The sequence below is a fragment of the Cebus imitator genome, unplaced genomic scaffold (assembly GCF_001604975.1).
Source record: "Cebus imitator isolate Cc_AM_T3 unplaced genomic scaffold, Cebus_imitator-1.0 Scaffold34, whole genome shotgun sequence".
NCBI classification, from domain to species: domain Eukaryota; kingdom Metazoa; phylum Chordata; class Mammalia; order Primates; family Cebidae; genus Cebus; species Cebus imitator.
Window position 1 is genome coordinate 8,400,886 of NW_016107349.1, and position 26,946 is coordinate 8,427,831.

The following is a 26,946-nucleotide window of genomic DNA, read 5'->3' on the forward strand; positions in this document are numbered from 1 at the left end:
TGGGGACTCAGTTATTTGCTGCTGCTCAAGGATGAAGCTTTGTGAGAATTAGCACATGGGTCTGGCTGGAGAGACTCCCGCAGAGCAGTTCTCAGCATTCTCTAGCCTCTGTACCTCTTCCCTTGTGAGCAAGGAGTTTGAAACTGCAATTGCTTCTGGTTGGTTTTATGTTGGGTTGTTTCAAACAGCAACATCTGTTTCAACCTGTACCTTTTCATTAACCATCATATGGCAGCACAGATTTTATAGCCCTTTTTTTTTTTTGAGAATGAGTCTCTCTCTGTCCCCCAGGCTAGAGTGGTGTGATCTCAGCTCACTACAACCTCCACCTCCCGGGTTCAAGCCATTTTCCCGCCTCAGCCTCCCAAGTAGCTGGAATTACAGGCATGCACCATCGTGCCTGGCTAATTTTGGTTTAAGTAGAGATGGGGTCTCACCATGTTGGTCAGGCTGCTCTCAAGCTCCTGACCTCAAGTGATCTACCCACCTCAGCCTTCCCAGAGTGCTGGGATTACAGGCGTGAGCCACCGCGCCCAACCTATAGCTTTCAATAAAAAGTGAATTTGCCTCTTAAAATTTGAACAGGAAAAGTTTAATAGCTTACAAAGTCAGTGTCAGCCAGAGAAATGACTGATAGAAACATTATGACTTAATGCTTCTATCAGAAAGATCGTTTCTTTGTAAAGTATTATTGTGATAATAAAGGTTCTTTGTAAAGTATTATATTGTTCCTGATTATCTAGCTACTTTACTTCCCAGCTAGGCTTCTCTTGGGTATTCTCTTAATCTTTTATTTGTACTGGGTTCTTGTGTGTGTATTATAGTCTCCTGTGTGTAATTTATTATAGGAAAAAGGCAAGACACATTTACTCGGCAGGGATGACAGAAAAAATTTAAAAGTCAGTGAAACTCCAGTCATCTCAGATTTTCTTTGGAACTAAGAATATTCTTGTATCTTAGAACTAAAATGAATTTTACTGTTTTTTTTTTTTTTTTTTTGAGATAGGGTCTTACTCCCATTGCCCAGGCTGGCGTTAGTGGTGCAGTCAAGGCCCACTGCAGCCTCAGCCTCCCAGACTCAAGTGATTCTCCCACCTCAGCTGCCTCAGTAGTTGGTTACTATAGGTGCACATCACTGTGCCCGGCTAATTTTTTGTATTTTTAGTGGAGGCCAGGTTTCACCGTGTTGCCCAGGCTGAGCTCAAGTAATCTGCCCACCTTGGCCTCCCATAGTGCTGGGATTACAGGCATGACCCACCGTGCCCAGTGACTTTTACTATTTTTAAAGTAGCATAGAAAATTGTATGTATCAGGCATTGTCATAATTGCTCTTTGATGATGCTCCTATCTGGGCTGCATGACTGGATTTGTGTGCCTTGTTCTCCTGTAATGAGGACAGAATGTGGGTCACTGGAACAGTAAGTACTCACAGTACTAGCTGCTGCTGCTATTATGATTGGTTGCCTGTTTTGTATTTTTTCCATTTAATCATCAGACTCTAAGGAAGACATTATTTTCTCTTTGTATAGGTGAGGAAATGGAATTCAGAGAACTTAGCTGACATTTGCAGAGTGTCTAGCTGAGGACTAGAGGAATATAGTTGAAGTGATACTTGCTTATGTGAACATGAATGTGAACCATAATACATAATACCCATGATGATATTTTGGGGGAGGTTAAGGTGTCTCAGGCCAGAAATTAGCAGCAGATTATCACCTCTAGCTGTAATTTTACTTATTCAGTGTTTTGTGGGTTTTTTTGTTGTTGTTGTTTTGGTTTGCTTTTTTTGAGGTGGACTTTTGCCCTTGTTGCCCAGGCTGGAGTGTAATGGTGCAATCTTGGCTCACTGCAACCTCTGCCTCCTGGGTTCAAGCGATTCTCCTGCCTCAGCCTCCCAAGTAGCTGGGATTACAGGCTTGTGTCACCACGCCCAGCTAATTTTTGTATTTTTAGTAGAGACGGGGTTTCCCCATGTTGGTCAGGCTGGTCTCGAAGTCCTGACCTCAGGTGATCCACCTGCCTTGGCCTCCAGAAGTGTTGGGATTACCTGTGTGAGCCACCTTGCCCAGGAATTCAGTGTTATTTGAATAAATCACCAGCATTACAGTTTCATTGAAAGCAGATTTTTGACTACTGAAACGTAATAAAAATCTGGCAACAGGGGTCCCTCTTTGCCCTGTCATAGTAATTGAAGCTGTGATTGGACATGGCACAGGGAATGGGGTGGTACTTGCTTTCCAGGTTGCAGCTCCCCATCTGTCCCTTACTGGATTTATCGTCGTCAGCCCAGTCAGTCTTGTTGTGTTAGGGGAATTGCCCAGTCCCTGTTGGTGATGGCATTTGTGACCCCATTGTAGGCAAAAATATTTTCCCCCTTTTTAGACATTGCTGGCTGAGCATGGTGGCTCATACTTATAATCCCAGTACTTTGGGAGGCCGAGGTGGGTAGATTGCTTGAGTCCCAAAGTTTAAGACCAGCCTGAGCAACATGGTGAAACCCCTTTATCTACAAAAGAGAGATAAAAACTAGCCAGACGTGGTGGTACATGCTACTTGGGTAGGGGCTGAGGTAGGAGGATCACTTGAGGCAGAGGTTGCAGTGAGCTCAGATCACGCCACTGGCACACCACTGCACTCCATCCTGGATGACAGAGCAGGACCCTGTTTGACCAAAAAAAGTAAAAATAGACATTGTTGTGAGTTTAGCACCTAGACTTACAGCTCAGCAAGTGGGAAACTTTTGTATTTGGATCACTCACAATCTTGCTGGCATGTGAGAATTTACATTTCCTTATCACCTTACATGTTTTCAGTTTTTAATTTTATTGGCTCCCTATTTAACATCCTTCCCCTCTCTTTTAATTCAGCTGTGAATTAGTATTGAGAATTAGAATTGTTGGTGAAAACTTTGGCCTTAGCTGCAGAAGCACTATCCTCATTCCTTTTCACAGTGAGAACTATTGTCTCCTTCCTGTTGTCTTTTATAGGTTTCTGTTGCCAGTGTTAATCTTATTATTTGGGCTTACTTATTTTACATGACTGTACATTTAACGGAAGATTTGAAGACTGGGGTTTGTGGGAAATTTGTTGAAGGTGCTGTGTACTTAATTGATCATAATGAATGAAATACTTTTAATTCCTTTCTCTTTGTAGCTGAGATGAGTGAACTGAGTGTGGCACAGAAACCAGAAAAACTTTTGGAGCGCTGCAAGTACTGGCCTGCTTGTAAAAACGGGGATGAGTGTGCCTACCACCACCCCATCTCACCCTGCAAGTGAGTACCATCCCCCATCTCACCCTGCAAGTACCATCCCCCATCTCACCCTGCAATTGTGTACCACCCCCATCTCACCCTGTAAGTACCATCCTCCCATCTCACTCTCCAAGTCAGTACCATGCCCCTATCTCACCCTGTAAGTGTGTACCATCCCCAATCTCACCCTGCAAGTACCATCCTTCCATCTCACCCTGCAAGTGGGTACCATCCCCCATCTCACCCTGCAAGTGGGCACCATCCCATCTCACCCTGAAAGTGGGTACCATTCCCTCATCTCACCCTGAAAGTGGGTACCATTCCATCTCACCCTGAAAGTAGGTACCGTTCCCCCATCTCACCCTGAAAGTGGGTACCATTCCCCCATCTCACCCTGAAAGTGGGTACCATTCCATCTCACCCTGAAAGTGGATACCATCTTCACATCTCACCCTGCAAGTACCATCCCCCCATCTCACCCTGCAAGTGGGTACCATTCCCTCATCTCACCCTGAAAGTGGGTACCATCCCCCATCTCACCCTGCTGGTGAGTACCATCACCCCATCTCACCCTGCAAATGAGTCATAGCCAGCTGATTTTGGCTTTCAGTTTAGTGTCTATATCTTATACCTTATTTTGTTTTCTTTTCTGTGGATGAGTTTTGAGTTTTATAACTAAATGCAGTGAGGATTACCATGGCCCTTTCCAGAGCAGTGTATTTCTTGTTTATGTGTGTCTGTTGAGAGGTGGGCGGTGGGAAGGGGTGCTTTTCTTTGTGCCTCAGACCTGTGAGATACAGAAATACCTGGAGTTTCTTAAGAATTCTGTACGTTTAAGGAGATGGGTGTATAACTGCCCCAGTTTGTATGCATTTTGGCCACACACACTATACACAGATTTTGAGGAGTTGAGGGACTAGTTATGAATAATGAAAATTTTGGACTTGGGTTAAATTTTTCCTTACAAGTTGGCTGGCTTAATGTAATGAACTTTGTGAGATGTCTTTTAGGGGCCTTATTTTTCAGGAGCAAGGGTCCTATGAATGGAATCTCCATTTTTAACTTCTCTTAAGGAACTATTTATGTGGGAATAATACGGCTATCCATATAAGGAGAATATGGGATGAGTCTTTTTGTTGCACAAGGCCTTGCATAGAGGATGTGTTTATTGTATTGAGTTCACTGCATAAAACATAGACCTGACTTATTAAGTGGTGTGATTTTTTAATCACAAAAGCTTCCGTCTTTTCTGCTGGCTTGGCTTGAGTTAAAAGCCTGTGTTTGTCACTCATGTTCTCACTCATAAGTGGTTGTTGAACAGTAAGAACACATAGACACAGGGAGGGGAATATCCCACACTGGGGGCTGTTGGGGTATCATAGGCTAGGGGAGGGATAGCAGGGGATGGGGAGATTGGGGAGGGATAACATTAGGAGAAATACCTAATGTAGGTGACAGCGGGGATGGAGGCAGCAAACCACCATGGCATGTGTATACCTATGTAACAATCCTGCAAGATCTGCACGTATACCCCAGAACTTAAGTAAATTTTTTAAAAAAATCTCATCTTGGCCAGGCGCGGTGGCTCACGCCTGTAATCCCAGCACTTTGGGAGGCCGAGGCGGGTGGATCACGAGGTCAAGAGATCGAGACCATCCTGGTCAACATGGTGAAACCCCGTCTCTACTAAAACTACAAAAAATTAGCTGGGCATGGTGGCGCGTGCCTGTAATCCCAGCTACTCAGGAGGCTGAGGCAGGAGAATTGCCTGAACCCAGGAGGCGGAGGTTGCGGTGAGCCGAGATCGCGCCATTGCACTCCAGCCTGGGTAACAAGAGCGAAACTCCGTCTCAAAAAAAATTAAAAAAAAAATAATAAAAAAAGCCTTTATACAAAAAACTAATAATGCATTGAGAAGATTATGAAATACACTTTTTTTTGTTTTGTAGAGCCTTCCCCAATTGTAAATTTGCTGAAAAATGTTTGTTTGTTCACCCAAATTGTAAATATGATGCAAAGTGTACGAAACCAGATTGTCCTTTCACTCATGTGAGTAGAAGAATTCCAGTACTGTCTCCAAAACCAGGTGAGTAACTTACTGTTGCAACTGCATTTGGGTAAAAAATGTGAAATGGCATCTTATGAACAAACAGAATTGAACAAACAAAAAGGTGGTTTTAGAAATAATTTTGGCAGGATCAGTTAATCCAACCAGTCTTTAAAGAGCAAGTGTGCCTATCTGTAGTACTCTGAAGTATTTTGAGTAGTGAATATATAAACCTTACCATTCTAATTTAAAAATGGTTTTCACTTTCATAAGAAAATCAGTAGACTGCATTAAAAATGGATTTTCCAGACAGATTGGGTGAGTCCCGGTTTTTACTTTGTTAGCAGTGGCACCGCCAGCACCACCTTCCAGTAGTCAGCTCTGCCGCTACTTCCCAGCTTGTAAGAAGATGGAATGTCCCTTCTATCATCCAAAAGTAAGAACTTTTCCCAAAAATCAATTTAACGATAAAATCTCAAATTACTCATCTAACTTCTTTTTGTCAGAGTTACTAGGCTGGTGCAAAAGTAATTGTGATTTTTGCCAGTAAAATCTATTAAGTTGTTCCTTCACTGTCACCAAGTCTCCATCTGGCCCCTTAGGCCAAGTGGTCTGAAACTGTTTAATGTTAGTATCCTAAGCACTCAGTAGGAAGAGGCATGCCTTTGCTAGTCACATTTTTCATTTTTCTCTGCATTTAAGCATGTGGGTGGTTTTTCGGGGGGTGTGGGGGGGCGGAGTTTGAACCTAATGCCAGAACTGAGATGGTGAAATCCCGTAGGTACTGCTTAAAACCATCTAAACTTGGACTGATGGTTTTAATTGTCTGTGTGCTAAAGATTGATGATGGTTGATGACTCTCCAGATGTTTAGTTGCTCAGAATGAATTATCTCCTTCCCCTAGTAGCCTGAGGAGTATATGAAAGGCCTTCACTTGCCCCATCTGTAACTGGGTGTAGATGAGAGTACAAGAGAAAAGTATAAAGGATAATTACTGCATCCATTAGAAGTTTATATGGTATGCTAAATTATCTTTGGAAATTTCACTTGCGGCGATTCTTTAACTAGAATTTTGTGTCTCAAGAGTAAGTTCATTTTTTCAAGGCTTCACTAGTATTAAAATGGTCATTATGGATGGGATCTCTTACTTTGTTAATGGTTAGGTTGAGCTGGTTGTTGTCATCCTAAGTTGTATGTTGGCCAGGTGGGGTGGCTCAGTCCTTGTTAGTACTTTGGGAGGTAGAGGCAGAAGTGGAAGGATCATTTGAGCCTGGGAGTTTGAAACTAGCCTAGGCAACATAGTGAGACCCCATCTCTTAAAAAAAAAAAAAAAAAAAACAGGTGTGATAGCACACGCCTGTAGTCCCAGTTACTCAGGAGGCTGAGGCAAGAGGTCACCCCAGCCTGGGGTGGTGGAGGCTACAGGGAGCCATGATCATGCCACTGCACTCCAGCCTGGGTGACAGAGTGAGACCCCGTCTCACATAATAAAAGTGTGTTTACTGATATTAGCCTTATGGATGTTGTTGAAGCTCTGTTCTCTGTATTCAGCACTGTAGGTTTAACACTCAGTGTACGAGACCGGACTGCACATTCTACCATCCCACCATTAATGTACCACCACGACATGCCTTGAAATGGATTCGACCTCAAACCAGGTAAACATTAACAATAGTTTTTCCAATGTCATTTCAAATCTTTTTCTAATTTGCAGTTTAATTTATAAGCACACAAAATGGGAAACTAGACTGTTACTTTGAATTTTTTTCTTTGCTGTATAATTATACAAGGATCCTTTGGCAAAATAATTTACTACATGGGCTAAATTTTATGTTACCCAGTGGTTACTTTTTTAACCTAGAGATTATCTTGCTCTGTTGCCCGGGCTGGAGTACAGTTACGCTATCACAGCTCACTGCAGCTCAAACTCCTGGGTTCAAGCCATCCTCCCACCTGAGACTCCCAAGTAGCTGGGACTACAAGCGCCCGCCACTACACCTAATTTTTTTTTTTTAAGTAGGGATGGGGGTCTTGAAATCCTGAGCTCAAGCGATATCCTCCCACCTTGGCTTCCCAAAGTACCAGGAGTACAGGCATGAGCCACCATACCCAACCAGATTTTAACTTCTGATTATATACTACCGTAAGAGTATACTAAGGCCAGTAAGAGTATATATATATGTACATGTACTGTTCATGAATCTCAAATTCATTTTCTTTGACATTAGCAAATGGGAAATATTGAAGGGTCAAGTTTCAAAATATTTTAGTGTGGCCTAAAAATTTAATTACATATGGTATTATCTTTTAGCTTATATAATTGAATTCTTCTAAAAAAATCTGCCATTTATATTCTTATGGCCAAATATTGTCTAAAACTACTTTTTAACTGAGATATATGGTATATATGGATACAAAGCATAAAATTAAAACAATTTTTGGTTCTGTTCACTCAGCGAATAACACTCAGTCCTACCTGGCAGAAGATCATGCAGTTTGGAAGTTTCCATCTACTGATGAATACTCTACAAAACTTGTCAAATCTTTGAAACTTGGAATATATTGCTTTCATAATATGAAGTTTATTGCCTATCCGAATTGTCTAATTTTTCAAGTTTGTAAGTTTATTAAGTGGTTTTAACATTGGGTGTTTTTGTTTTGTTTTTACTATACAAAGACAGCTTAAAGAAGAGCTACATTTTGTTAAAATATTTGGGGCATGTTTGTGCACTGCTGTTGTGAGGATCAGCATATGAAATTGACGTCATGGTTAGTGATGGTGCTGCAGCTTACGGGGCTCCACGGTTGCTGTGTGAGTGGAGAGAGGCAGTGAGGCAGGTGCCATTATTCTGAAAACTGAACTGCTTTCACTTTTCCCAAAGATTATATAACGTTCATAATCCACCATGAAAACAGGATTGGCCAAAGGTACGGAGGCTGCTGAAAATACTCAATTCTGCTTTTTAATTTTTAAGTGAATTTAGTTTGAAAAGCATGATAATACAGGCCCCTCAGGCTCAGTGCTACTTTGGTAAAGTTCCCAGTTTCCTTGCCTTTTGTGATAGGATGAACGAGGTGGGTATGGACAGTGAAGACAGCTGGAATGGCAAGTGCAGAAAACAGGAACAGTTCTACACATTTACTAATGGCATAATACCTTCTAAATAAATTTTTTGGGAAACTACATTATCACAAAATTATACAAATTTTTTTACAAGTATTTACATAAGGTATCTGAAAACAGACTTTAAAGTCACAAGATTATAAATGTACATATATATTCTCACATTCTGAAAAATAACATTCTCAGAAATAGCTCCACAGAAAATATACATAGTTACTACTGAAGATAATTTTTGAAATGTAAAAATTAGATTGAAATAGTATATTTTAAATGACAAAACTATAATTACAGAGATCAGATAGGTAAACTGTAAGATAGGATGAAACTTTTGGCCTACTGTATTACAGAGTTGTGTGTGTGTGTGTGTGTGTGTGTGTGTGTGTGTGTGTGGTTTTTAAAACTGTTAAGGCAAGAAGTGTCAAATGCTTTAGAGTTAAATAACAAACAGATCACTGATTTCAAAGACTTGATGTATAGAAGTGTTAAAAATTAAAGCTTAAAAGGTGGTTAGAAAAGTAGATTAATGCAAAAGGGATAATAAAGACTGCAACATTCTCAGGACCAAATTAAACTGCTAAAAAGTTCATTGACTTGCTTAGTCATATACCCAAATGATGATAAACCTGCATGTGCAAAGGCTCATGTTTTAAGATTGTCAAGCCAGCAGTCTACTGTTGTGCTGCCATTGCTTTTCCATTGGGAGAAGAAAGAATTAACCAGTCATTAAACCATTTGGTAAGTTGCACTTTGCTGTGCTGATCCCACAGGAAAGGCTTGAAACATGAGAAGCAGCAAAGACAGAGCACACACGAGCATAAGGCTATTGTCTTCAGCTTGGGTGAAATGACAGTTCTTCTTCATTCTAAAAGCTTACTCCATTGAATTTAAGGCATTTGTTCATTCCAGCATTACTTGAGATGCTTTGCATCTCTGCAGAAGAAATTTATTTTAAATTGTTTGAATTTCTGGAAATATCCTTTTAGCTATCATTTATAAACGGTAAATAGTTTCGTTCTCAGTTTCACTATAAAGAGCAAATGGGAAACAAGGGCTTAATTTAGTTCAGCCATTTTGCAAGTAAATAAAGTACTAAAATCTGATTGGTTTTTGCTATTTAATAGACACTGCCCAGACACACATTTTAAGTTTTCAGTTACTATGGCTTAAGAACAAGCTAAGGTTGACCCTAAAACATTTGTTGGATGATTTGGTCTAAAATGATCACCACAAAAAGGGATCGCAAAAAAGGAAGGAAACAAGCATGGTTGGCTATGTGAAACCAGAGTGCACGGTGCGCTTTGGCATGCATTTTACACAGAAAATGAACGCAACGAAAGGTGCCAGAAGTCCCAGTTTACGCAATCAGGAGCTTAGATACTGCACACAAAAATAATTCTCTGGGTTAAAAAAGTAAACAGGGCAGATTCTGTATGGCCTATCATGTTTCCTCACCTTCCCCTCATTGCTGGCTGATAAATCGTGGTCAGGGGATGACTACTTAGTCAATATGATCTTTAGTCGTGAAACTGACAGCAGCAATGATTAAGACTGATTTATCAGGTCGGCCACTTTGAAGGACAAAAATGCAACGGAAACAGTTTTATTCTATGTAGTTTACATGCTTAAGGTTACAGAGTTTCTACCTGTCCTGTAATGGAAATATAATTTCTCTGTAGCCAAAAGCTGGCAAACTTCAAATTCAAAACTGCAACAGGCTGAAATGTAGACTATTTTTCTTTTTATGGATGGGTTGTTCAGGGATTTTTTTCCCCCTTTATTGACTGACTATAAATACATGAGTAGAATTAATAGTCATGTATTCCAAAATTTGGCTTAATTTAGGAGAATCTATTGAATGAGTACCAACTTACATTTCAAGCTGCTTAGCCCCATAATCAGTCCTTCAGCCACAGCAATTTAGAGCTTCAAAACTACCAGGTTCAGTCACTGGTTATGCTTTCTGTGATGTAATTTAGTAATTTCTGTTTTTAGTATTAACCAAGTATTAGACACAGAAAATAGATATTAAGAATCTTCATATATCCTGTCCAACCAAATGGTATTCCAGAAACCTGAAGGGATCTATTATGCTATAAAGACAATTAACACATTAAAGTGAAAACTCATAGGACCAATACAGCATCTTAAACTTCACACTTAGAAAAATATATTTTTAAATAGCACTCTACATAATTTTCAGTCTTCAGGAAACTACAGATAGGCTAGACAGCGAATTCCTGAATGATGAGTACTGATCTTTGGCAGCATTTAAAGTGAAAAGAAAAAAGGATCTAAGAATTCAGCCCTAGTCCACTAAAAAAGGAATTCTAATGGACAAGTTTTACAAATGGAGTTGGGTTCATTCATTTTGGAAATAAGCCTATGGAGTGGCACACATTTAGCTGAATACATTTTCTCAATAGAAAAAAAGCTAAAAAATTTTATTCCAAGAGTGATTAAATTGTATAGTGTTGTATATGTGAATTTAACACTTTTGTTTACATGTTAAACAAATGTCTATTATATTAGACCACATCATTAAATATGCAACACTCTCTTCCAGTTAAATACCGTTGCTCTCGAAAAACCTTTAAACTGTACACCATTGGGAATTTACCACTTTTGCATTAGTGAGGTTACAATTCAGTTTTAAATTTTCAGTTACAGAAATGGCGTCTGAACATAAACTGATGTCTCAAAAATGAAAATGAAGCAGCCATATATGACTAACTTTGGATCTGTTCCTGAATTCAAAACTATTAGGAGAAAAGTGTCCTTTATTTTTAAAAAAAAAAAAAAAAAAAAAAGGACTTTATTAATGCTTAAAAAACATCAGATTCTCCAGGAAAGCTTTTGTCTATTTCCTTAGGGAAATGTTTGCCTTTTAAAAACTGTGATCCTTTAGGGTGATCATGACTCTCCCTTTCCTTACGGAAATGCAAGAATAAAATACTTCATTAAACAATGAACCTTGAAAATAAAATATAAACACTAAGAAACCATTTCAGTAAAAAGATGATGAAAATTATCCAAATTGGGTTTTTGAGTTTTTCTGTAAAGGGTGAAGAAGTATCCTAAATTTTCCCAGCAGGTCTGCCAAAATTGCACACTTCCCAGTACACCACGGGGACTTGGCTTTTACTATCAAGTATTCAATCCTTCCTTGAAATGGCATTATCTGGCAGTGTATGGATTATGGATTATACCCAGTACATAACAGCAAGTATTTTGAATAGATCGGTCTTTCACTATTTTGATGGGTCTGGGCATTTCTCCCTGTTACAGTCTTGGGTTAGCACCACTTGACCATGCAGGGTTTGGTTTTGGTTTTTCTTCTCCCCTGTAATTCTGGTCTCAAGGTTAATTTGTGTAGTCGTCTCAGCATCTCTCAGTGAGGCATATGTACGCATTTCCAGATAAATAAGCTGCAATTAGAGAAGACAATTGCAGGAAGTTCAATTTTTAGATTTTTATAACATTTTAATATTTTTCATTTGAACTTTCAATTACACATATGTAATGTTTTTCCTCATTAACTCCTTTTATTCTATATTTGCATAAGTTGAGATTCTTAAGAACCATCTGGTTATACTACCTTCTGCTAATGTTGACTAGCTGGTTTCATAAATCAAAGCTGTAGGAGTTAGTATATTAAATCTCTGAACTAGTAACACAGTCTACTCTTCTTCATGGGCTGAGAAAGTTACTAACCTGCAGTCATCCCCTCCAGCACTAACAACATGTCGATCACCACTGGTAAATCGAATATTTGTCACGTGGGGTGAATGACCCAAGAACCTTTTGTGTTTTGCCTAAAAAGCAATGACAGACAAAGCTCAGGGCATTTGGTGCACACAGAAGTCAAAGGCTATTATTAGGGACTGTAATCTATCACAAGAGCTATGGAGAGAGTAGGGAGTTAGCACCACAGCCAGTGATTAGAATGCTTTTTCAGAGTGAGTGATGGATCTGCACTTAACACAAACCAGGCCGTTTGGGCAGTCAGATGTCTCCAGGTACACTGACAATTTTTCTCTAAGGAAAAGCATTTGAAATTTGATAATTTGAGTATAGGTTTGATGAAAAGCTAATCACAGCTTTTGTAGGATAGTTTCCAAAGATGGTATTACTTGAGGGAAAATATTTGTTTCTAATAGCCTTTTTTTTAAGACACAATCTCACTCTGTCACCAGGCTGGAGTGCAGTGGTGCGATCTCGGCTCATTGCAACCTTTGCCTCCTGGGTTCAAGCAATTCTGCTGCCTCAGCCTCCTGAGTAGCTGGGACTACAGGCATGTGCCATGACGCCCAGATAATTTTTGTATTTTTAATAGAGACAGGGTTTCACTATGTTGGCCAGGATGGCCTCGATCTCTTGACCTTGTGATCCACCTGCCTCGGCCTCCCAAAGTGCTGGGATGACAGGCGTGAGCCATCAGGCCTGGCTCTAATAGCTTTTATTTCAGACTAAATAGATTTAGAAAGTTTGAGGAAAATTCAGAAATACAAATTTGAAAGTATTTTCAAATTAGGACAAAACATTTAAAATATATGGGAAGAGTGCTGATGATCAGACATCAAAATTAGGAGCAAACTGATAATACTAAACACACATACTTACAAATTTTTCTGGACATGGGAAGTCAAATAACTTAACCATGCCAAAGTCATCTCCTGTTACAAGACTGATTCCTGAATGGGATACACAGGCACAGTTGACATCAGCTTTCTCAGCATGTCTGGACCAGATTCCCAAAACTTCATCTCCTAGAATACTGGAGGGAAGGAACAAAAGAAAACTCACCATAGCAAGGGTGGGCAGGTTGACCATATTCAAAAAGTTGATTGGCGATTTTAAGTACCCTAATGTATTACTTAAAATACAAGAAGTAAATTATGGTAAGGCTAGTTGTTTGGATACCTGAATTTCATCAGTATATTATCTCCTTTTAAAAATGAAATTTTATAATTTGAAGGGTTTCTAGATTACTCATTTTATAATTAAAGTAGTACTTTATGAAAACTGATAGAACTATTTTTCTTATTTTGAGACAGAGTTTTGCTCTTGTTGCCCAGGCTGGAGTGCAATGGCGTGATCTCAGCTCACCACCACCTCAGCCTCCTGGGTTCAGGCGATTCTCTTACCTCTGCCTCCTGAGTAACTGGGATTACAGGCATGTGCCACCATGCCCAGCTAATTTTCTATTTTTAGTAGAGATGGGGTTTCTCCATTTTGGTCAGGCTGGTCTTGAACCCCCGACCTTAGACGATCCTCCCATCTTGGCCTCCCAAAGTGCTGGGATTATAGGCATGAGCCACTGCACCGGGCCAAAAACTGATAGAAATATTTGTCAAATTAAAAGTGATACTTGGCTGGGTCCAGCAGCTCATACTTGTAATCCCAACATTTTCGGAGGCTGAGGCAGGAGAACTGTTTGAGGCCAAGAGGTGAGACCAGCCCGGGCAACACTGTGAGACCCCCATCTCTACAAAAATGAAAATGATTTATTATATAGGAAATATTTTTTTAAAAGATTTTTTTCAGAGATGGGTTCTCGCTATGTTGCTCAGGCTGGTCTCAAACTAGGCTCAAGCAATCCTCCCATCTCAGCCTCCTGTGTCAGAGATTACAGGCATGAGCCACCGTAATACCTGGCTGATACAAAAATTTGGTGGCATTTTTCATTGGCCAAAAAAAAAATCGATAGTCATGGTTACCTGTCATACAGCCAGAAAATTAGAACAGATTTATAAGCTTTGACTTCTAAAAGATTCAAGATAGCATTCCCATAGATAGAGAACTCATAGTTGCTTAACAGCACCCAATACCTTTATGCCAGTCATTCAATTTAATGTTAAGAAAAATACCAGAGTATCTTTAAAACTTTGATTTCATTTCCTTAAAAAAAACCTTGATAAATCATGGGAATTGATAAAACATGGAAATATATTCAATACAAAGGGTCTCAACGTGAACATACTGTTACGTATTCTCTTCCTAAGAAAAGTTCAAGATACGGTAACAGAAACTTGAAACTCAATTACTATTCCTTGGTGGAGTGGCTCTAACAGTTCAGAAATAGGATTTTCCAATTTTTCTAACTGGCCTTCAAAGTCAGTTCTTGCCTTGTGAATATATGAAGTATTTACCTAGTCCATGTAGCCCAAGTAATTCTGTCAATAGCGGCATGGTCCATAAGATGTTTTCCTGAAGGCACTTCATAGACATGCCGTTTATAGCAGCCACTAGAGACCTTTCATCATTAAAACGGGACAAGAATTGCATTAGGTGAGAGACAAAATCCACAGGTTTACAGAATACTAGCATATTGCTACTTGATTTACATGTTTAGCATTATTAAGTATGCAAAAGATCACTACAAAAATTTAGAGGATAAACGCACTGATATGTGGGGGAGGAAAGAGGAGCTGTTGGTTGGAAGATAAGAAGGCAAGAGTTGAGAAGCTCGGACTAGGGAACTTTAAATGCATTCACTAACACGAACTTGCCACCTGGGTATATCGTATTGGTACTGTACCTGGAGATATCTGCTATCTGCAGAGAAGTCCATTTGAATGACAAAGCTTGGAATGTCTTTGCAGTAGCTGATTCTGTTAAGGGTGGGGCCCAATGTCAGGTCATAAAAATCCACTGAATTCTCACTAGAACCCACTGCCAGATACCGGGAATCTGGACTAAATCTGAATACAAAACAAAATATGTAAATGGTGTCAGACCACATGAAGTATTACAAACATTTAAGATCAGTGACTTTTCCTTTCTCTCTTAAAAGTAACGTGTGATATGGCCTCAAATAGATCCTGACAGAGGCAACTGATTATGTATACTGGGATTGTCTGGGTACATGAAATAAGTTTATATTTTACTTCATTTTTAAATATTTCCTATTATCATCTCCCAATTCCTTTAAAAATATCTCATGGTTTAAAAAACTTAATTTTTTAAATACAGGTGGGGTCTCACTATGTTGCCCAGCTGGTCCCAAACTCCTGGCCTCAAGCAATCCTTCCCCCTTGGCCTTCCAAAGTACTAAGATTACTGGTATAAGTCATGTCCGTCCCCACTCCCCACCACCCAGCCAAAACACCTCAGCTTTTTAAAGCTATTAGCATTACGTAATTACTAAGCTAACAATTCATTAAGCTAGTTTTCTTCTATCTGGAAAAAATGGTGTCTTAAGCCAAGAACACAGTCCAGCTTAACTAACCTCCAGTTATTAAGGTGAAGTGACACAACTTGAAGCTTGGAAGAATTTATTTAAAAGCCAAAGTGAAATGCTATTTGCCTAGCAATCCCTGGAGTCATATGGGACAATTCAGTCTCTTGAAATGGCCCATGAGTCTTACTGAGGTACCATAGGGACATGGCTAAGGGAAGCCACTGTTACTGTTTTTTATGTTGAAGTTCTGAGGAAGGTTTCATTTGTAAAAGGATTTTACTGAGGAAAAGTGTACAAGCTTTTGGCAGACCTAGATTCAATATTATCTACTGATCACATAGAAGTGCTCAGTAAATAGTAGCCACTGTTGAAATATGCTTAAGCACTGAAAAAGGTTCAAGAAACATTAAATTAATTTAGATTCTGAAACATTTACTCAATGAGTATTGATTAAATTAATGAACTACATATTCCCAAACGGAGGTTATTAAGAAGATATATTTGGAGTCACGGCTTTAGTTTTCCAGGGTGACAACTTTTGAAGGGCAGATGACTCCCTTTTATGACAGTGGGAGATACCTCTTAGCAGGATGAACTTAATGGACATGGCTAAGTGTTAACATGAATTCATCAAACATTACCTAGTACTTGGTATTATAAGGCACCGTGCTGGTGCCCAGTGGGTTTACAATTTAGCAAGAAGAATTAAGTATACAAACAGCCATATTTCAGCATACAATGTCTAATGTGAGAAAATGCTATAGGCTCTGGGGACCTCTTTGAAGGTATAGCTAAGGAAAATTTTTCAAATGCAAGCTGTATCAAGTATACACTAGAAATTCTATTTCATTTGTTCACTAACCTGATATCATGGATTGGACATCGCCTATCTCTCTTCTTTCCCCATATTTTTAGAGAACTCACTAGTAAAATGATAAATTCTCCATTTTTCATTCCAATAGCCACCATGTCGCCTTCTGGGCTGTAACATACAGTACGAGCAGCATGTCCCAAATTCACTTTGTTTAACATCTTCTGCATTTAAATAAAAAAAAAAGTCATAGGAAACACTAAGTACTTCCAAGTTAAACCAGTTTCCCCACAACATTCTCAACCTAATTCTGAGACACTTCTTTCTTTAAGCACTAGCAATTTAGAACTTCCAACTTTTCTTCTTAGAAATTGTAATCTCTTTTAAAAAATTATCTGTACTTACTTTATCACCAATATCCCAAAGTCTCACTGTTCCATCTTCTGCAGCAGAAAGGAAAAAATCCCTGGAAGGATGTGTTGCTAGTCCCCAGATTGGTCCATCCACATGACCGTTAACTAAAATATTACACGCTGCATTTTTCTCTCCAACTTCGATTATTTCAGCATTCCTTGTCCCAACAAGTATCTTGCCCTGAAACACAAGTAGGACCAATACATTGAACATAATACAACAGCATAATATAAAAATGACCCTGTTGACCTACTTTCAGAGAACTTTTGCTTTGAGCTAATCTAGTAGCAAGGCAGTCATTAACTCATGCAAATTTTTCTGTTACTACAGGCACACATCTATCTGTAAGAACACTGGAATGGGTTACATACTAGAGGCCATGCTACAGAATAGAACATTTCTGTGACAATATACCTGGATTCTTCAGTAATCAAAGTTTTTATTTTGACTATGATAATGTTAGGATCTCCAAACAGGGGTTAAGTGCAGTGGTATATAGGAAGAAAGTACTAGAATTTAGTTAAAAAGTAAAAGCTTATCAACTATTTAATATGCAGACTGAAGATAATATCTGTATATGATTTATAAATACACTTAATACATGCACACTCAAAAAATTTTCACAGGAATTGTAAATTTTTTTTTAATTGACACATAATTGTACATAGTTATGGGGCATAGGGTAACTTGCATATCCATCACCTCCCCACTTCCCTCTCCCCCTTCTCCACCTCTAGTAACCATTATTCTATTCTTCATCTCTGTGGGATCATCTTTTTTAGTTTCTGCATCGGAGTGAGAACATGTATTTATCTTTCTGTGCCTGGCTTATTTCACTTAACATCATATCCTCCAGTCCCATCCATGTTGCCACCAAGATTGACAGAATTTCATTTTTTTTTTTTTTTTTGAGACGGAGTTTCACTCATGTTACCCAGGCTGGAGTGCAATGGTGCGATCTCAGCTCACTGCAACCTCCGCCTCCTGGGTTCAGGCAATTCTCCTGCCTCAGCCTCCTGAGTAGCTGGGATTACAGGCACGCACCACCATGCCCAGCTAATTTTTTGTATTTTTAGTAGAGACGGGGTTTCACCATGTTGTCCAGGATGGTCTCGATCTCTTGACCTCGTGATCCACCCGCCTCGGCCTCCCAAAGTGCTGGGATTACAGGCGTGAGCCACCACGCCCGGCCAGAATTTCATAATTTTTTATGGCTGAATAGTATTCCATTGTTTGTTTATAACACATTTTATTTAGGGAGTGTGTTTTTTTTAAATGGAGACAGCTGTCCTAAACCAAATGAGTAAACTGGCTACGGTTTTCAATTCTGTCTACCATAGTTGTTGAATGGGGCAGATTCAAGAAAATATTGGAGGTTTATATACAGTGTTTAGACAGAATAGCTTCCTATCTTATACACCACACTAGTGCCAGCTTTGGCAAAGAAAGCAGCAAAGACGGTAATGCTGGTAAGCAAATCCATCTTTATGCATTATTAAGTATTGTTCATTAAGCTGCAAAAGGTGAGAATCAAAATAATAGCCACTGTTTATTTTCTGCTGCACTGTATCAGCTCACAGAACATCTTACCTTGCCTCTGCACACAGAACGAACACAATCTGTGGCTTGTCCTGTCTCAAGCCTGAAGGCACGGCACCGCCTCAGTTCCTGATCCCACAGTTTAACTGCTCCTCCTTCTTTTGACCTAAGTAAATAACCAAGCCAGAGTAAGTGTTTATTATTGGCTACTATAATTTTTATTATAAACAAATACTAAGTTATAAGCAGAATCCTTAAAAAAAAAAAAAAGGGCCCTGATATTTATAATTTACTTTTAATATTCTTCTAAACTTTATTATTACTTTTTTTAAAGATGGGGTTTCACCATGATGGCCAGGCTGGTCTTGAACTCCTAACCTCAGGTGATCCACCCACCTCGGCCTCCCAAAGTGCTAGGATTACAGGTGTTAGCCACTGTGCCCGGCCTCTTCTAAACTTTCTATGGCAATTTGAGGATATACTGTTATCAATCAAAATAAACATTCAGTTTCAGTGAATTTTGAGAAAAGCTTTTTTTTTCTGACGTGAGCATAATTTTATTTAGCCTCTACCATATATTATCCTCTCTCATGATACTTTTTTTTTTTCTTTATTTTTAAAGATGGAATCTTGCTCTGTCTCCCAGGCTAGAGTGCAGTGGTACTATCTTGGCTCACTGCAACCTCCGCCTTCCAGGTTCAAGTGATTCTCCTACCTGAGCCTTCCAATTGGCTGGGATTACAAGTGTGCACCACCACACCCAATAATTTTTGTATTTTTGGTAGAGATGGGGTTTCACCATGTTGGCCAGGCTGGTCTCAAACTCTTTGACCTTAGATGATCCACCCGCCTTGGCCTCCCAAAGTGCTGGGATTATAGGCGTGAGCCACTGTGCCTGGCCTCATGATACTTCTTGATTAAGGAGATGTAAAAAAGATTTTATTAAAAAGATAATGGAAATGTAAGCCAAGTTAACAGAATTGCAAATGCTATGCTACAGAATTTATTTTATTTGAGACAGAGTCTTGCTCTGTCACCCAGGCTGGAGTACAGTGCCATGATCTCAGCTCACTGCAACCTCCACCTCCTAGGTTCAAGCGATTCTCCTGGCTCAGCATCCCAAGTAGCTGGGATTACATGTGCACGCCACCACAGCAGGCTAATTTTTGTATTTTTGGTAGATATGGGGTTTCACTATATTGGTCAGGCTGGTCTCAAACTCCTGAACTCGTGATCCGCCGCCCCCATCCTCAGCCTCTCAAAGTGCTGGGATTACAGGCGTGAGCCACCACTCCTGACCCAGAATTTTGTTTTTGGTGTTTTTTTGAGATGGAGTCTTGCTCTGTTGCCCAGGCTGGAATGCAATGGCACAATCTCGGCTCACTGCAACCTCTACCTCCTGGGTTTAAGCAACTCTCCTGCCTCAGCTTCCTGAGTAGCTGGGATTACAGGCACCTGCCACCACACCTGGCTAATTTTTGTATTTTTAGTAGAGATGGGGTTTCACCACGCTGGCCAGGCTAGTCTCGAACTCCCGGCCTCAGGTGATCTGCCCACCTTGGCCTCCCAAAGTGCTGGGATTACAGACATGAGCCACCACGCCCAGCCCACCAGAGTTTATTTTTAAAGGCCAAAACAGAAGGCTATTTCTTCCCTACCATCTGTTAAAATATCTCACTGGAACAGTTTAGCAGGCTAGTGATTGGGGGTATGCAGGAGTAAATGATGTGGGAAATACAACTGTTGGAGGATGAAATAGAGCCCATTTATGGATTTTCTCCTGGAAGAACTGAAAAATGTATTCCTTCATTTTCTGCTAGATGAATTGCTTGTCTTTGGAAAAATCATGCCTATGTGTGTTCTTCCTTTATGTCAAAGGCAAAAGCTCTGCACTTGTGTTTAATGAACATATGTGGGTTCTTTCAATCCTGTATTGAAATGTACATGTCAGTCACCTATATGTCATGTTTGTTTTTCTTTTTTTTTTTTGAGACAGGGTCTCACTCTGTCATCCAGGCTTGAGTGCAGTGGCATGATCACAGTTCACTAAAGCATTGACCTCTCCAGGCTTAAGTGATCCTCCCACTTCAGCCTGCTAAGTAGCTGGGACTACAGGCATGTGCCACCAAACCCAGCTAATTGTTGTGTTTTTTATAGAGATGGTGTTTCACCATTTTGCTCAGACTGGTCTCGAACTCCTGGGCTCCAGTGGTCCTCCTGTCTTGGCCTCCTAAAGTGCAAAGATTACAGGTGTGAACCACTGTGCCTGGCCTACATGTCATGTTTCAACATGCATGACTATGTTGGTGACAAATCATCATAAGTATGTGGTTACTGCTGGGAAATTTGACAATCAGGAAAAGGCCTCTTGTCAAATTTTGAGTTCTTGTATAAAGCAGTTTAAGTTTGCCTCAAGCAAAAGGAAACAAGGCAGTTCCCTCTAGTCCCCTCATCTGTTTCTGAAGCAATGTGCATTCTACTACTTGGAATCCAGTCTGAACAAAAACGAAGAGAGCAGGCAGACAAAATACAATCCTGGCTTAAGATTCCCCCATGGGTTTCCTACTCAGCAAATACTACAGACATTAAGAAAAGTAATTCTTAACTTGTAGGACAACTGCCTAACCATACCTCAGAAAAAGTATGACCCCAACAGGAAAACAATTGGAAGTGAATTAAGACCAGAAATGCAAATCAATAGAAGGCACATAAAAGGCAATAAAGGAGAAGCATATGAGGAGGAAGGTCCGAGAGGACACTCTGTAGCCTAGAAACAACTAGAAAAATTAACTGCAAACCTCAGGTAGGTCACAAATGCATAAATATTCTGTGAAAAGAAAGAGGACTCACGGCCTTTCCTTGCCCCCAGTCACGATAAGTCCATCTCGCAGGGTGGTGTACATGGCAAACACAGGCCCGTTGTGTGCTCTCGCCACAATTCTACACAATATGTGATCTTTCCACACACAGACATCCCCACTGATGGTACCTGTAAACGTCAAGTTATTCTGAAAAGGAGTGGGGGAGGGGGGAGATAAATTCATCAAAAGTTCAAATAGAGTTCAAATCCATGTAATTTTCTATGTCTGTGTAATGCTGTCTCACCCATGATACAAAGAGCATGCATTGTATAGTGGCAGCAGCACTGAATTCAAGAGTCGGGAAACCTGAACTGGAGGCTTAGCTTTGTCAGGATCTTTTCCTTTCCAATTCTGCTGCTTATTAGCTAGAATAACCTTGGACAATTCTTCCCTTCCAATTCTAACATACTATAATTCCAGTTTATTTTTATTTATTTATTTATTTATTTATTTATTTATTTATTTATTTTTGAGACGAAGTTTCGCTCTTTGTTGCCCAGGTTGGAGTACAGTGGTGTGATCTCAGCTCATTGTAACCTCTACCTCCTGGGGTCAAGCGATTCTCCTGTCCCAGCCTCCCAACTAGCTAGGATTATAGGTGCCTGCCACCATGCCCAGCTAATTTTTATATTTTTAGTAGAGATGGGGTTTCACTATGTTGGCCAGGCTGGCCTCAAACTCCTGACCTCAAGTGATCCACCTGCCTTGGCCTCCCGAAGTGCTGGGATTACAGGCATGAGCCACCGTGCCTGGCCTGAGCCACTGTGCCTGCCCGGTCTTACATTAAGAATACCCAAAATGTTCAACTGAAATTTGACATAGCACGAACAAAATTTCATTGGTCTTTTTCTAAAAAATGTAAGTGTACTTAAATATTCTAAAACTCTAACTTTTCCTACAAGTATTGCATACCCACATAAACACTTCAATTAAAAAATCCACTTAGTTTTTTGATGCACCAAAGGATTTATACAGACTAGCAAATGCAGGATATTAAAGGAAAGAGATGTGGACTGGAAGCCACAGGCCCAGATGAGATGGAATAAAGTGAGGGGAGAGCAGGGCTTCTGAGCACACTTCTATCAGGGCCAGGAATTGTGCTATTTCCTTCTATCTCACTACCTCTTTCAAGACGCTAGCCCATAGCGCTTCCAGCTATATGATAAGCAATGTGTTAAATGATAAAAAGCAAAGGAAAATCCTAAACCCAAGTACCAGCTTAAGTCATTTGAAAATCATGTTCCTTGATTTACCTTTCTTTTACTCTAATTTTTAGGACCATGTAGAACTACAAGGAAGACAGAAATTTTAGAATATTTAGGGTGACAATTACAAGATTAAAGAATGCATTTGAGTATGACAGTAGTCCAAGGAATCAAATGTTCATCATAATCCTTATTACGGTGGCTCACGCTTATAATCCCAACACTTTGGGAGGCCAAGGTGGGAGGATCACATGAGGTTAGGAACTTGAGACCAGCCTAAGCAATATATACCCTTGTCTCTACTAAAAATGAAAAACAATTAGGCCAGGCCCGGTAGCTCACACCTGTAATCCCAGCACTTTGGGAGGCCAAGGCAGGTGGATCACCTGAGGTCAGGAGTTCCAAGACCAGCCTGACCAATGTGGTGAAACCCCTTCTCTACTAAAAATACAAAAAATTAGCTGGGTGTGGTGGTGCATGCCTGTGATCCCAGCTACTGGAGAGGCTGAGATAGGAGAATTGTTTGAACCTGGGAGGCAGAGGTTGCAGTGAGCTGAGATCATACCACTGCATTCCAGTCTGGGCGACAAGAGTGAAACTCTGTCTCAAAAAATAAATAAAATAAAAATAAAAAATAGCCAAGCATGGTAGTACCCGCTCTCTAGTTCCAGCTACTAGGGAGGCTGAGGATTATTTGAACCTGGGAGATGGAGGATACAGTGAGGTATAATCTTGCCACTGAACCCTAGCCCAGGCGACAGAGTGAGATTTTGTTACAAAAAAAAAAAATATCCTTTTTCCCCCTCATTAACATTCTTTTCACTCCCTGATTTCTAGATTTTTGAAAAATGAAATATATGCTTGACCAGGACATGTAATGATTAGCAGATCACAGTGCCATATCAACAACATTAATGTGGCTGATGATCTAAGGCAAGAGAATGTAAAGTAGTCAAAGTCACATCACATGCATTTTAAGAGACATACTGCACCAAAAGCAATAGCAAGCATGGTCTGCATCCGGGCATCTTCCAGTGTGCTCAGTAGCCCTTTTTTGCTAAGAAGAGCCCTTCCTGCCAGGGTCCAGAACTTCACATGTTTTACTCCCACTGAGACAAACTGGGTATCTGAATCTGGTCGGAATTCTGCCACAAAAATACGTTGATTGTGACCAGCTCTGCTGGCAATTTTGGCACCTGATAAGATACAACAAAATTATCTAGGTTATTATAAGAACCAAGCTAATCAACAGTTAGCATCAAATAAATATGTAAAATACGTAGTTAAAAGACTTAGAAGAGAGGCCAGTGGCCCCTGCTGTACTACCTCGCAATATGTGATTTACAATTATTTGTGTATTGAGTCCTTTTCACTTATTTTCAGTCCATTAACTTTTCTTTATATAACTTAAAACATTTTGTCTAAAGTGTAGTAGGTAGTATTATCCTGCTGATCTGCCATTGTCATTAGAAATATATATAATTTTCATTGATAAGATTCTCCAAAACCAATCAAATCATTAATAAGAAACAAATACATAGTTTCTTGCTTAAAGGAAATAGCAGTGAATCATTTGTAATACTAATAATGGTTTCATTGATTTATCTGTTTTGTGAGGTTACAGATCCACTGGGCTTTTAAAGTGAAATATACCTACAGTACCACTAACAGTGTACAGTGTATTGTGTAGGGCTACACCGAATAATTGTTTCAACCACAAACATTAAGGCAAATATTAAATACAGAATTTCTAGTACCCTTGTATTCTTGTTTTTTAAAAAATCAGACATACAAAAGAATCCTACCTTCCTGCCATCTCCAAATGGTAATAGTATGTTCTGGGTCTAGTCCCACAGACAGCAATAGTTTGCCAGTAGCACTGAAGCTGACTGAACACACTCCCTTTGAATGGTAGCATCTTAGGATAGATAAAGTCTGCTTGTTCATTGCATCCCAGATGTGAATAGAAGGAGCTGTAGCTAAATAAAGATAAAATCAAAAAGTTGTAATCGACCTGTTATAAATGTTTCTGTTTCTAAAGCTGATGCACACTCATCTCTGAAACATGGACAAATATGTGCCAAACAAAAACTGTACTAAACAAAGAACAGCTCAAAACTAAGACTAAATTTAAAAAAGGAAAGGAATGTTTTGGGGGTCGGGAGGAAAGAAAAGGAAAAAATATAGAACATGTCTTCAGGCTATATTCCAAATTGGAAAAACAGCATTTAGACAAGCAAATCAGGCAAGCTCAACTTTAAAGAATTAAAAACAAATGAAGTTTTATGTATACTTTATACAATTATATGGAGAATTATACAAATATTACACAATAAACATTAAACAGCAAGTATATATTCAGTACTGATATTACCTGAAAGAGAAATGAAAAGCAGACACAAATTGAGAAAGGCAGTAGATAGGAAACCACCCGAATAGATCTCAAAAGAAATTTTCAACCATACAGACAGATATCTGGTAAAAGCTAATTTCACTTCACTTTATAAGACATTTATTTAAAAACCAGGATTTCAGGAGAAACATAAAACTGCTAATCTTAAAAAAAAATGTGTTTAGTATTAATTAATCTTGTGTAGCTTGTTTCTGCTGTTTAAAAAGTTATCCCAGTTTTCCATATTTTCTAAATTTAAAAAAACAAAGCTTTATTTTTTTTTATGAACTGTACCCTATAAAAATGGATAGGTCAATTCAGCATAAGTACTTTTAATGAAGCAATAAAAATACTAAAGAGTATTTGTTTCAAATTATAAAGGTTATGTTTTAAAAATAGAGAAACATTAAATAAGACAAGCTGCCTTAAATCATTCAATGCAGAAATAAATGCTAGTCCCTAAAGAAAATATTCTGATAAATTTAGATTAGATTTTATACCATCTGCTATTTGTAGTATACAATGGTAAGTTAAATCTGACAGTTCTTCAAAGAAGTTAAAATATATTAAACCAGAGACTTAAATTTGAGTATCATTAAGTAGAAACTGTTCAAAGATTTATGCAACTGTAAAATATCAAAACTACATGGAAATATACGTAGAAGTTTATCATATAATAGGTTATGTTTGTAAAATGTATGACAACAGTGTAAATATTGGACTAAAATTAAAATATTCTTCATTCATTAAAAGTCAGTACCCCCCAAGGTACAGGTAAACTTAAGCTCAATAAAGAATGTTAGGTGGCTTAAATTTAAAATGTAAATATATACTAGTAGATCACTCTATAACTTTTGTCAGCGATAAATATTTTTATATTTACAAAAAGCACCTCTGGGCAATTCACGTTATATTTGCCAAATCATGAATGAGGTAGACAACAGATTTTCAAGAAATATCACTAATTTTTGCCTCCAAAATTTTTTTTTTTTAGTTTTTTTTTTTTTTTGAGATGGAGTTTCACTGTTTCGCCCAGGCTGGAGTGCAGTGGCTCGATCTCAGCTCACTGCAACCTCCACCTTCCGGTTTCAAGAGACTCTCCTGCCTCAACCTCCCAAGTAGCTGAAATTACAGGCACCCAACCCCATGCCCAGCTAATTTTTGTATTTTTTGTAGAGAGAGGGTTTTGCCATGTTGGCCAGGCTGGTCTCGAATGTCTGACCTTGTGATCCACCTGCCGCGGCCTCCCAAAATGCTGGGATTACAGATGTGAGCCACCATGCCTGACCTTGCTGCCAAATTTAATGTACCATAAGTTTCAAAGTTTTATTTATCCAAAATTTAAACAACAAGGAATCTTAAATTACTGAGCTTGTCATATTTTTATAAATAATTAAAGGAGACAGCAAAAAGCTGAAAGCAGAATTTATGTTTTAAAACCTATAGGTGTGTGAGGTAATGGAATTGCCACATACTTAGAGTATTCTAAACTTACATGAGTAACACTATTTAACATTAATGCAAATTTTCAGGACCTTTCGAAGTTACTAAAGAAAGTTACTAAAGAAGTTACTAAAGAAAGATAAAACTATGTTCATTAGGTATATGGTATTTTCTCCTATCATCTGGAAATGGTCATTCCTGATGCTTGAGTAACACAGATACAACTCTTATTCCTCCTGTTCCGGACATGAGGTATTAAGTACCTATCATGGCAGGCATGTTACTGGGGACATGTCATATTTTCTAATGCCTGCCTTCTAGGTAGGTATGTTTTTTCCTGAATTCAGGCTCAGAGAGGATAACTGAATTGCCCTAACATAACTCAGAGCTGGGAGAGGCAGTACAGGTATGCTGTTCTCAGTATTCAGGTTCCAATCTTGCTCTTTCCCCCTAACTAGTTCCCTTCAGAAAATCAATCCCACTAACTTTTCACTGCCATTTTTGACTCTTTGTTTCCTGTATAGAGATGCCATAAGTGTCTAAATTGTGAATTGGGTCTTACAAGAATCAAAGTTTTAAAGGATATTCTTTGTCCCCTAGTTTGCCTCTGATGCAGTATAATAAAAACTGTATTTTAAAAGAAAATTTTAACATGGGCCATTAGGTATGCCAATTGT

At 39.1% G+C, this 26,946-nt stretch overlaps 2 protein-coding genes across 7 annotated transcripts in view; one reads left to right on the top strand and one right to left on the bottom strand.

The window, feature by feature from the left end:
- Positions 1-8,991, top strand: part of ZC3H14 (zinc finger CCCH-type containing 14) — a 49,460-nt gene extending 40,469 nt beyond the window's left edge. Inside the window, exons 11-15 of the mRNA XM_037737119.1 lie at positions 3,154-3,274; positions 5,203-5,339; positions 5,645-5,736; positions 6,852-6,958; positions 7,757-8,991. Of these exons, the coding sequence (XP_037593047.1) occupies positions 3,154-3,274; positions 5,203-5,339; positions 5,645-5,736; positions 6,852-6,958; positions 7,757-7,763 (464 nt within the window). The 3' untranslated portion in view covers positions 7,764-8,991. The remainder of the gene's footprint in view (positions 1-3,153; positions 3,275-5,202; positions 5,340-5,644; positions 5,737-6,851; positions 6,959-7,756) is intronic.
- The window catches only part of EML5 (EMAP like 5), a 187,029-nt gene continuing 168,881 nt past the window's right edge, over positions 8,799-26,946 (bottom strand). For 2 of the 6 annotated variants that reach the window (XM_017524634.1, XM_017524635.1), the window contains 11 exons: positions 24,240-24,413; positions 23,422-23,630; positions 21,219-21,376; positions 18,420-18,534; positions 16,821-17,009; positions 16,467-16,639; positions 14,963-15,125; positions 14,574-14,677; positions 13,045-13,198; positions 12,136-12,236; positions 8,799-11,849 (listed from right to left, as the gene is read on the bottom strand). In XM_017524634.1, the coding sequence (XP_017380123.1) occupies positions 11,813-11,849; positions 12,136-12,236; positions 13,045-13,198; positions 14,574-14,677; positions 14,963-15,125; positions 16,467-16,639; positions 16,821-17,009; positions 18,420-18,534; positions 21,219-21,376; positions 23,422-23,630; positions 24,240-24,413 (1,577 nt within the window). In that variant the 3' untranslated portion in view covers positions 8,799-11,812. Of the gene's footprint in view, positions 11,850-12,135; positions 12,237-13,044; positions 13,199-14,573; positions 14,678-14,962; positions 15,126-16,466; positions 16,640-16,820; positions 17,010-18,419; positions 18,535-21,218; positions 21,377-23,421; positions 23,631-24,239; positions 24,414-26,946 lie in introns of those variants that run through there. The other 4 variants (XM_017524636.1, XM_017524637.2, XM_037737109.1 and 1 more) reach the window with 4 other exon arrangements.